Source organism: Herpailurus yagouaroundi, unplaced genomic scaffold (genome assembly GCF_014898765.1).
Source record: "Herpailurus yagouaroundi ecotype Mexico unplaced genomic scaffold, PumYag 159, whole genome shotgun sequence".
NCBI classification, from domain to species: Eukaryota; Metazoa; Chordata; class Mammalia; order Carnivora; family Felidae; genus Herpailurus; species Herpailurus yagouaroundi.
The window spans coordinates 75,929,073-75,941,742 of NW_024412400.1; the positions used below are offsets into that span (position 1 = coordinate 75,929,073).

At 36.5% G+C, this 12,670-nt stretch overlaps 1 protein-coding gene across 3 annotated transcripts in view; it reads left to right on the forward strand.

Moving 5' to 3' along the window:
* YEATS2 (YEATS domain containing 2) overlaps window positions 1-12,670 on the forward strand; it is a 117,326-nt gene that overhangs the window by 47,995 nt on the left and 56,661 nt on the right. For all 3 annotated transcript variants that reach the window (XM_040480899.1, XM_040480897.1, XM_040480898.1), the window contains exons 8-10: window positions 879-990; window positions 6,668-6,712; window positions 9,057-9,237. In XM_040480899.1, coding sequence (XP_040336833.1) covers window positions 879-990; window positions 6,668-6,712; window positions 9,057-9,237 — 338 coding nt within the window. The remainder of the gene's footprint in view (window positions 1-878; window positions 991-6,667; window positions 6,713-9,056; window positions 9,238-12,670) is intronic.

The window sequence follows — 12,670 nt, forward strand, 5'->3', positions numbered from 1 at the left end:
ATGTCTCTTCTTAGTTTTTGAAAAGCACATCCAGCTGAATGTTTCTTCCTCCCTGTCATCTTGGCATCTTCTCTCATTATAGTAATTCCAAGGTAGTGATTCATAATGAACATTTTCACTTTAAAGCATTCTCTCTCCCCTGTTAAACCATATTATTTTTGAGTACATGAAGTTCTCTCAGTTAAATTTGAAGTATTTTTATGTGGAAAATTGCAAACATATTTAAAAGTAGAGTATCTTGAACCCTTATATACCCAGCATCAATTAATAATTTGCTAGTTGTTTTTTCACCAACTTTCCTTTTTGTTTCTTTCACAAATTCTGTTTTGACTAAAAATTCTCTAATCCAGTTAACATTCACACACATTTCTCTCTATCCACTAAAATCATAATCACTGGGGAAGATCATATTGTGAACATAAGATCTTTTAAATCAGGTTAGTGGATAGTTTCAAATAAATTGTCACTTTCAGATGAGCATTTGTGATCTATTGTTTTTGCCAGAGTGGAGGAATAAATATGAGTGTCTGGGGTAAGGAACATATACCTCACAGCCTGTGTCTGTCAAGCAGCAGGCAAAGATTCTGGCTTCTACTGTATGATATCCAACAAATCACCTTGAATCACTGTCTGTGAAAATAATGATATTGGATTATATACTATAAATATCTCTATTCAGTAATTGAAAGTTTAATGTAGGTTTGAGTTAGTTTTTCTTTTAGCATCTTAGCAAAATTCATATTGATTTAGCTTCAAATGAGGAAATGTAAACGATAGTAAGAGGCTCTGAATTTCTGACTTACCAATACGAGAAAATTTTCCTGTCTAGAATGAGAGACTGACTGTGGCTTAATGTGTTAATACCTGCTTTTCCCTAGAGAGCCTCCTTTTCACCTCACCAGAAGAGGCTGGGGCGAGTTTCCTGTCAGAGTTCAAGTTCACTTTAAAGACAGCCAGAACAAACGGATAGATATCATACATAATCTGAAGGTATTGTAACAAAACATTGTTCCCCAGAAGTGAATTACCTCCTTTTTTTTTTTTTTTTAAATTAGAGGGTGGGGGCTGGGGGGGGGGGGGGCCCGGGGGTTGGGGGGGGGGGGGGGAGAGAATATCTTAAGCAGTCCCATAACCCTGGGATCATGACCTGAGCTGAAATCAAGAGTTGGATGCTCAATCAACTGAGCCACCCAGGTACCCCTGAAGTTCCTCTTTGTGTCTGGTTACTTAAAGCAATGGGTTAGGCCTCCTGAGAGAAGTAGCTAAGGACAGTGGAAGCAGGATTAATATTTTTGATTGTGTGATGCATACTGCTACAAGACTCCTTTGTTCCCTGAAGGTTGGGGGAGCAGTTGCACTACAGCAGAATGTATGTTCTTTAAAAAGATGAACTGATCAGAGGATCAGAAGACTTGAGTCTCTGATCAAAGCTCACTGTTACTGTGTTACCTGAGACTAAGTGACTGAAATCTTTAAAAAATCTATGGGGTGCCTAGATGGCTTGACTGATTAAGCATCCAACTTTTGATTTTGGCTCAGGTCATGATCTCCTGGTTTGTTAGATCAAGCCCCATGTCGGGCTCTGCACTGAGCATGGAGCCTGCTTGGGATTCTCTCTTTCTCTCTCTCTTACGCAATAAATAAACATTAAAAAAAACCTATATACTTTTTTGTAAAATGAGGCAAATAATAAGCCTGTTTATCTCATAAGGATATAGGATACAATATGTTTATCTTGGAAGCATTAAGACAGGAGTGAACATATTTTAGAAAGTTGAAAGTACTGTACAAAGTTGTAATCTTTTTGTATTTTAAGAAATCCCTTATTAATATATCCACATGGTTTATTATGCAGCCGTTTTAAGTTATATATTATGACGTGTTTTCTATACCTGGGGAAAAACTACCAACTATGGCAAGTGAAAAGTACAGGGTATAATATGTATGTATGGTATGAAGTCAACTGTGATTTTAAATAGGTGGAAAAAACACAAAAGAAATATACCAGAATGTTGGAGTAATTGTAGTATGACATTGTGGGCAATTTCTCCTGCCCTTATTTTCTATTTTTTGTTTTTGTCTTTTTCTAATTTTATATAATAAGCATGTTTAACTTTTATGATTGGAAGACCATTTTTTAAAATGTTTTCCTAGTTCCTCTATGTAGTCTCATGTAGATTTTCTCTACATAAGATAAAATTCTAATATTAAACTTCTCCCAAAGCACCCTTACTTTGTGGTTTACCACATTATTCCCATTACTGGCTCCCAAAATTGAACTAAATGAATGTCGGTACATCTGCAGAATTCCCTTTGTTCTACAAATACAGCTTTTTCTTTCTTTCTTTTTTTTTTAATGCTTGTTTATTTTTGAGAGCAAGAGAGACAGAGTGTGAGCTGGGGAGGGGCAGAGAGAGAGGGAGACACAGAATCTGAAGCAGCTCCAGGCTTCAAGCTGTCAGCACAGAGCCTGATGTGGGGTTTAAACTCACAAACTGTGAGATGAGATCATGACCAGAGCCAAAGTTGGACACTTAACTGGCTGAGCCACCCAGGTGCCTTACAAATACAACTTTTTCAACCTTAAGGCTAAAATTTGCTCTCCATTGGTGACAGCACTGTTAAACTTTGTGTTTAAGTTATATCTGAGAGATTACTATAAGATTAGATTGCATTATAACCTAGCAGAAGAACTGGAATGGAATCAAGCACATACAGCCACTTTGTTCAGAGGGGCAAGATATGGTCCCACTTAATTAGAGGAAGGTCTAAAATAGTTGCTTTCCTTTTATCTTATTTTAAGCACTGCACATACTAATCTTACATTGCACTGGGCCCAGCCCTAATTTCTAAAATATAAGGAATTATTTACATAGTTCTTATACTATTATATTGTCCGTATCACTTAGAGGTCCTGATGGAAGTTTGAGACACAGTTTTTGTTTTGTATTATTTTATTTTATTTTATTTTATTTTATTTTATTTTATTTTATTTTGATGTTTTCATTTATTTAAAAAAATTTTTTTTCTTAATGTTTATTTATTTTTGACAGAGGGAGAGAGAGAGAGAGAGAGATAGCGCATGAGCAGAAGAGGGGCAGAGAGAGAGGGGGGGAGATACAGAATCTGAAGCAGGCTCCAGGCTCTGAGCTGTCAGCACGGAGCTCAATGCAGGGCTCGAACTTGTGAACCATGAGATTATGACCTGGGCCAAAGTCGGATGCTCCACCGACTGAGCCACCCAGGCGCCCCAAGACACAGTGTTTTTAAAAGGACAGTATTTAAGTTTTTTTATCGGCTTTTCTGGAAAGCTTAATTTTATTATTATGTATTGATAGGCCTTCAGGCCTTAAACACTGTGTTGTGACCATGTGATCTTTGTACTGGAGTATTTTCCCTTTTATTGCTGTGTTAAATCTAAGAGCCATCTTGGATTCTCCCCTCTTTGTTCTAAATATTTTTTCAGTTGCAGACTATTATTCTTTCTTCATCATCTTTCTTAGATTCTACCCTTCTCCTTTCCTGCTCTTGCCTAGGCTATTATTCTAATGTCTCCTGATTAAGTTCTTTAATTCTAATCTGTCTCCTTTACCCTAAATCCATTCTGAGCACCATCAGATTAGTCTTCCTGAAATAGGAAAACCATTATGCTGTTCCTCTCTGAGAAACCTTCATTGAATTCCCTTTACTCAAGTTCAGACTTCCCTGACTCTTCAGGGCTCTTCACATTTTGACTCAACACACTTTTTTCCTACATTATCTCACACTAATCCCCTGCATGGACATCCTACTCCAGCCAGGTCAGTTATTCACATAATGCCCTGGGCCTTCTTCTCTTGTGTTTGTTTGTTTGTTTGTTTGTTTGTTTGTTTGTTTTTAATAATGCCTGTTTGAATTCTTTCCATTCTTCAAGTTCAGATTCCTATGTAACTTTTCCTGACTAAACCCATAGTGATCTCTCTGTATTTTGAAATGCTGCTGGAATGCTTAACAATCTATATTTGATACTGTAATAATTACATTATGTACTAAGTACTCAAGTATTAGAGGTATGTAAAATTTGAAGTTCCCAGAATCTATGAAATTCCCACATCCTGAATCCCTGATGAACCATCACCATGGAGCACAGTAATTCCCAAAACAACCCTTTTATCCATTTTGTAAATAAACTTTTGGAAGATTCTTCCATAAATTTAACTAAAACTGTCCTAGTTTGTCCTAGTTTGATCTTATTTGTCCTAGTTTGATTTCTAGAATAGCACAGGACAGGACTTTGTGTTGTTTTATAAGAATCCTAAAAATGTTTAATGACGGCCTTCATGGCTCTTCTTAAATCCTTCCCAGGCAGAACCTATTCTTCTTTTTTTTTCCTTAACATTTATTTATTTATTTATTTGTTTATTTATAAATTTTTTTTTAATGCTTATTTATTTTTGAGACAGAGACAGAGCATGACTGGGGGAGGGTCAGAGAGAAGGAGACAGAATCTGAAACAGGCTCCAGGCTCTGAGCTGTCAGCACAGAGCCTGACGTGGGGCTCGAACTCACAGACCGTGAGATCATGACCTGAGCCGAAGTTGGCCGCTTAACTGACTGAGCCACCCAGGCGCCCCAACATTTATTTATTTATTTTTGAGAGAGAGAGACACAGCATGAGCAGGGGAGGGGCAGAGAGAGAGGGAGACACAGAATCTAAAGCAGGCTCCAGGCTCTAAGTTGTCAGCACAGAGTCCAACACAGGGCTCAAACCCATGAACCACGAGATCATGACCTGAGTTGAAGTTGGACGCTTAACCAACTGAGCCACCCAGGCGCCCCCAGGCAGAACCTATTCTTATAACATTCCTTGTACACAGTGCTTTCTAGTTTCTCTTGCCATTTGGATAACAGTTCTCAGTTATCAATGTCTCTCATAAAGTATGGTCCCAAGAGTGAAACATAGGCCACTACAGATTACAGCGAGACTATTATTTCCATGCTGTGGAGAATATGAACATAAACTAAACAAAATAGGAACAAAAAAGGAACAAAAACTTAAAAAAAAAAAGAAAGAAAATGGACATAGCCTAAAATTGCCCACGTCATTAAAAAGAAATTTTTTTTAATGTTTATTTTTTGAGAGCGAGAGAGAGAGAGAGCACAAATAGGTGAGGTCCAGAGAGAGGAAGACACAGAATCCAAAGCAGGCTCCAGGCTCTGAGCTATCAGCACAGAGCCAGATGCAGGCCTCGAACCCGTGAACTATGAGATCATGACCTGAGCCGAACAAAGTTGGGCGCCCCACCAACTGAGTCGCCCAGGCGCCCCGCCCACCTCCTTTTAACAGTCATACTGTTGGCTAAGGTTTAAGTATTAAAATTCTAGATCTCCTCCTTGGAACCAGTATGAATTCACCCTGCATTGCCTTTTTTGTTATGAAACTAGTTCTCATGACTGAGTTGTCATGTCTGTGTTGGCTGCTAAGGACCTCAGCCACAACTTGAAATGTACTTTTTGCAAGTCTTAGAGTTTTCTATTTACTGATTAGTAAATCATCTTTCCTTTTTACCAAACTTAATAGTTTTCCCCCATTGATCTTACTGTGTAATGTTTATATTGATAAACTCCACAAATCCTCTTTTTTTTTTTTTTTTTTTTTTTTTTTTGGGGAGGGTGGAGGTTTTAGTTTTTTATTGCAAAAAGCAAAAATGCTGTTGAGGAACAAATTGTTTATGCTAAGCAAAAACTTTTACTGATTTTTATCTTTATTGAAATACAGTTGACATACAGTGTTATATTAGTTATAGTCATACAGCATAGTGATTTGACGATTCTATACGAAACTCAGTAAGTGTAGTCACTGTACAGAGTTACTACAGTATTATCAACTGTATTCCCCATGCTGTACTTTTCATCCCTGTGACTTACATAACTGGAAGATTGTACCTCGTAATCTCCTTCACTTATTTTGCCCAACACCTTACCCCTGTCCTCTCTGGCAAACAGAGAGGTTTTTAGTTTTTGGTTTTTAGATTCTACACATCAGTGAAATCCTATAGTATTTGTCTTTCTCTGCCTGACTTATTTCACTTAGCATAATAGCCTCTAGGTCCATCCATACTGATGCAAATGGCAAGATTTCATTCTTTTTTATGGCTAAGTAATATTTGTGTGTGTGTACAGATTATTTTTTTAAAGTGATAGTATAAATAAAATACAGGATTAAGAACTGAGCCTTTTTGTATGTAGGTGTAAATTTTGTTTATGTTACATTTTTTACATCATCTTTGTAAACAGCATCTAAATGGCTATAATACTTCACAGTTGATGATTCAGGATTTACTTAAGCATTCCTCTATAGCTGGACTTTTATGTCTCCAGTTCATGGCTATAGTAAACACCATTTTGTGTAAAACTTCTTCCATTTTTAGATAGTGCTTAGAATGTTTTTAGAAGTATATAGTTTATATTAAAGGTATAATAACTATATGATTGAGGTTGTTTTTATTAATTTTACTCATCCCTCCAATTCAGAGGTTTTTTATCGAAGTGATGAATAGATATATTATGAAAAAATAGATCCTATGTTACAAAGACTTGTGGTGAAAGGGGTTTTAGATGAGATTGTATCCTAAGATTTATAAGTAAGCTTAGTGAAACTTTACACTCTTCTTTTGTCTTTCAATAGCTGGATAGAACTTATACTGGCCTGCAGACTCTTGGAGCGGAGACGGTAGGTTTTTCCTGCAGTATTATTTGGGAATAAGTAGAATGAAAATTGATCTTCATTTTTAACTGGAAAAAAATGAGTGCTGAATTTTTTAAAGAGTTTTTCTTCTCCCTTTTTAAATTAAAAAAAAATGATTAAAATGCACATAAAGTATCATTTTAACAATGTTTAATTGTACAATTAAGAGGTATTAAATATACTCACAGTTTTGTGCATGTATTGCTATCATGCATCTCCAGAACTCTTTTCCTCTTGGAAAACTGAAACTATACCCATTTATAGTAACCATTCCCCTTTCCTTTCAACCCCTGGCAAACACCCTTCTACTTTGGGTCTCTGTGAAGTTTTGACTACTCTAGGCATCATATAAGTGGAATTATGCAGTCTTTTTTTTTTTTTTTTTTTTTTTTTTGATTGGCACATTTTACTTAGCGAAATGTTCTCAAGGTTCATCTGTGTTGTAGCGTGCATCACAATTTTCTTCCTAAAAAAGGCTGAATAATATTCCATTGTATGTATATATGTTTTGTTTATCCAGTGATCTGTTAATGAACACTTGAGTTGCTTACATCTTTTGGTTATTTGAATAATCCTGCTAAGAACATGGGTGTATAGATCTCTGTTTGAGTCTATGCTTTCAGTTCTTTTGGGTACATACCCAAGACAGTGGAATTGCTAGATCATATGGTAGCTCTATTTTTTTTTTTTTTTTGGAAGATTTTATTTTTTAAAGAAATCTCTATACCTAGCATGGGGCTTGAACCTACAGTCCCAAGATAAGTAGCTGTACACTCCACTGACTAAGCCAGCCAGGTGCCCCATGGTAGCTCTGTTTTTAATTATTGAGGGACAGCCACAGTCTTTCTATAGCAGCTGTACCATTTTACATTCCCACAAACAGTGCACAATGGTTCCAGTTTTTCCACCTGTTTTCCAGCACTTATTTTCTATTATTTTGATAGTGGCCAAACTAATGAGTGTGAGGTGGTATTTCGTTGTGGTTTTGATTTGCATTTTCCTAATGATTATTGATGTTGAGTATCTTTTCATGTGTTTATTGGCTGCTTGTATATGTTCTCTGGAGAAATGTCTAGTCAGATCCTTTGCCTATTTTTGAATCAGGTGTTTGGTTTTTCATTTTTGCTTTTTAGTTCTCTCTGTATTCTTGATATTAATCTCTCATCAGATCATTCTGTGTATTATTACATATTCACTCTGTTGATCGTGTCCTTTGATGCACAGAAGTTTTTAATTTTGATGCAGTCCAGTGATTCTTTTTTCTTTTGTTGCCTGTGCTTTTCATATCATATCCAAGAAGTCATTGCCAAATCCAGTGTCATGAAGCTTTGCCCTTATTTTTTCTTCTAAGTGTTTTACTGTTTTGGGTCTTCTGTTTGGGTCTTTGATCCATTTTGAGTTAATTTTTGTATATGGTGTGAGGTAAAGGTCTTCTTTCATTCTAATGCATGTGGATATCCAGTTTTCCCAGAACGATTTGTTGAAAAGACTGTCCTTTTCCCAGTGGTCTTGGCATTCTTGTCAAAAATAATTTGGCCATATATATGAGGTGGCATTTTATTCCAGTGGTCTATATGTCTTCTCGATGCTAGTACCACATGGTTTTGATTACTATAGTTTTGTAATAATAAGTTTTAAAGTCTGGAAATGAGACCTCCAACTTGGTTCTTCTTCCCCATGCCCTTCCTTCCACTTGTTTTGTTGTTGGTGGTGTTCATGCTATATCAGCAGTAGCCATTATAGTTAGAATTAGCCAATTAAACCTTATTCTGTTTAGGGAAATGTGCTCTGTTGTATCAAAAGATACTTATTGAGCATGTACTATATAGGAGACACTGGTCTTGGTAACGGGGATATAGAGAGATAGCTGCTGTTCTTAAAGAGTTATATTCTTGATAGTGTTGAGAATGGGAAGAAGATATATAGTAAAAAAAAGGAAATAAGTGATATAAAGAGAGTAGCTGGGGGACAAGGGAGTTGCTTTAGCTAGGTTGGTTAGGGAAAGCCTCTCTGAGAAGGTGACATTTGATTGAGACTTGATGAGAAAGAGGCAGTCATACAGGGATTTGTGGGGGAAGAGTGTTGTAAGGCATAGAAACAGCAAATATTCCCAAATTATATGATTGGTTTCACTGGGTTATTTATCTATTAAACCAAACTAGATTACATTCTGGGGTAAGTCCTTTAGTTCTTAGATTGAAATTGCCTTTGAAGTATGATTAAAAATCATTTGTTACATCTCTTAGAGTACCACGTTCTTAGACAAGCTTGGGGCTTTCTGTGACACTGATGATGGATTCATGAGTCCAATTGTTGCCTGATTGTGTAGGTAGTGGATGTTGAGCTCCACCGACATTCTCTTGGAGAAGACTCCATTTATCCTCAGTCTTCTGAGTCAGACATCTCTGATGCCCCACCATCTTTGCCTTTGACCATTCCAGCCCCAGTGAAAGCTTCCTCACCGATAAAGCAGTCACATGAGCCAGTACCTGATACTTGTGTGGAGAAAGGTAATATATTTTTCCTTATATGGAAATGAATTTTTCCTTGTACAGAGGAATCACTCTCTGGGGCATTCCTTTCTCTCATTTGCATAATGTGATATTGAACTGCTTCCTGTAGAGACTGAGGGGTGTATGGAAAATAAGTTTTCCATAAATAGGCATGCTGCCTCTACCTATACAGTCCAGTTGTGAAAATAGCCAAATCCTTATTCTCAGAAAAAATTTTTTCATGAAGTTCTACATGTTTTATAGAATATAAAACTTACTAAAAGACATTAAATGTTCATTTTTTGATGATTTTAATGGTTTATTCTGATATGTTACAGGAAGAGTTTTTGGTTGTGTGTCTAGTTGTGTGAACAAGAAACTGAATGTTAAGTATCTATTATTTAAAGTACAATGTAACAACTGACACCACAAATACAAAGGATTATAAGAGAATATTATGAAAACTATTTATGACAACAAATTGGACACCCTAGAAGAAATGGATAAATTCCTAGAAACATATAACCTCCCAAAACTGAATCAGGAAGAAATTGAAAATTTGAACAGACCAATTACCAGCAGCGAAATTGAATCAGTAATCAAAAAATGCCCAACGAACAAAAGTCCAGGGCTAGACAACTTCACAGGTGAATTCTACCAAACACTTAAGAGTTAATACCTATACTTCTCAAACTATTCTAAAAAATAGAGGAGGAAAGAAAGCTTCCGAATTCATTCTCTGAGGCTGACATTACCCTCACACTGAAACCAGATAGACACTACAAAAAGAGGAGAACTGCAAGTCAGTATCTCTGATGAATGTAGACACAAAAATCCTCAACAAGATATTAGCAAATCACATCCAGCAATTCATTAAAAAAATCATTCACCGTGATCAAATGGGATTCATTCCTGGGATGCAAGTGTGGTTCAGTATTTGAAAATCAATCAGTATGATACATCACATCAACAACAGAAAGGATAAAAACCATATCATTTCAATAGTTGCAGAAAAAGCATTTGACAAAATACATCATTCTTGATAGAAACCTTCAACAGAGTAGGTCTAGAGGAAACATACCTCAACATGATAAAGGCCATATATGAAAAAACCCACAGCTAACATCCTACTCAATTCCCCTAAGGTCAGAAATGAGAAAAGGATGTTCACTCTCACCACTTTTATTCAACATGGTACTAGAGGTCCTTGCCACAGCAATCAGACAAGAAAAACAAATCAAAGGCATCCAAATTGGTAAGGAAGAAGTAAAACTATCACTGTTTGCAGATGACATGATACTATATATAAAAAACCCAAAGACTCCACCAAAAAACTACTAGAACTGATAAATGAATTCAGTAAGGTCACAGGGTACAAAATCAATATACAGAAATCTGTTAACATTTCTATACACTAACAATAATAATAATAAGCAGAAAGAGAAATCAAGGAAACAGTCCCATTTACAATCATACTAAAAGAATAAAATACCTAGGAATAAACTTAAGGAAGTGAAAGGTCTATATTCTGAAAACTGTAAAACATTGATGAAAGAAATTGAAGATGACACAAGCAAATGGAAAGATACTTGATACTCATGGATGGAAGAATAAATATGTTAATGTGTCCAGACTGCCCAAAGCAATTTAATGCAATCCCGATGAAAATACCAACAGCATTTTTCATAGAACTAGAACAAACCCAAAATTTGTATGGAACTACAAAAGACCCCCAAAGAGCCAAAGCAGTCTTGAAAAAGAATAAAACAGGTGGTGGGGCGCCTGGGTGGCGCAGTCGGTTAAGCGTCCGACTTCAGCCAGGTCACGATCTCGCGGTCCGTGAGTTTGAGCCCCGCGTCGGGCTCTGGGCTGATGGCTCAGAGCCTGGAGCCTGTTTCCGATTCTGTGTCTCCCTCTCTCTCTGCCCCTCCCCCGTTCATGCTCTGTCTCTCTCTGTCCCAAAAATAAATAAACGTTGAAAAAAAAAAAAAAAGAATAAAACAGGTGGTGTCACAATCTCAGATTTCAAGATCTGTTACAAAGGTGTAATAATCAAAACACTATGGTACTGGGACAACAGCAGACACATAGATGAATGGAACAGAATAGAAAACCCAGAAATAAAGCCATGCTTATATTGTCAATTAGTTTTTGACAAAGGAGGCAAGACTATGTATTGGGAAAAAGACAGTCTCTTCAACAAATGGTGTTGGGAAAACTGGACAGCAGCATATAAAAGAATGAAACAGTACCACTTTCTTTCACTGTACACAAAAACTCAAAATGGACTAAGGGCCTAAAATGTGAGACCTGAAACCATAAAAATCATAGAAGAGAGCCCAGGCAGTAATTTCTCTGACACCTGCAGTAGCAACATTTTTCTAGATATGTCTCCTGAGGCAAGAGAAACAAAAACAAAATAAACTGTTGGGACTACATCAATATAAGAGCTTTGCACAGCAAAGGAAACCATCAACAAAACCAAAAGACAACCTAGTGAATGGAAGAAGATATCTGAAAATGACCTATCAGATAAAGGGTTAGTATCCAAAATGTATGAAGAACTGATACAACTCAACACCAAAAAAGGAAATAATTCAGGTAAAAAAATGGGCAGAAGACATGAACAGACATTTCTCCAAAGAAGACATACAGTTGGCCAACAGACACGTGAAAAGATGCTCAACATCACCCATCATCAGGGAAGTGCAAATCACAACCACAAGGAGATCTCCCCTCACACTGGTCAGAATGGCTAAAATCAACAATGCAAGAAACAGCAAGTGTTGGCAAGGATGTAGAGACAAGAGAACCCTTGTGCACTGTTGGGGGGAATGCAGACTTGTGCAGCCACTGTGGAAAGAACAGTATGAACGTTCCTTAAAAAATTAAAAATAGAATTACCATATGTATGATGCAGTAATTCCACTACAGGGTATTTACCCAAAGAATACAAAAGCATGAATTTGAAAAGATACACACAGTATTATTGCAGCATTATTTACAACAGCCAAATTAGGAAGCAGCCCAGGTGTTTATCGATGAATGGATAAAGATGTGCTATATATGTACAATGGAATATTACTCAGCCATAAAAAGACTCAAACTTGCCATTTGCAACATGGATGGCTCTAAAGAGTATTTAAGTTCTTTTAAGTAGGATTTTTTTTATTTAACAAGTGAGCTATTAATTAGCAAAGTTGTCACAAAGCGAAAACAGAAGTCATCTCATATGGAAATAGTTATAAGGAAAGAAATGAAATTCAAAGCAGTCAAGTTTCATCTCCAGGAATTGGTGCAGGTAAAATGTTTACTAGGATGTATGGTTTCAGCTAAGGGAGAGATTAAGTTTATGGATTATATATAGAAACCAGAGTGACTAGTAATAAAAAAAATAAGTGGAAGTCCGAGAAAGATAAATGCCATGTGATGTCACTTATATGTGGAGTTT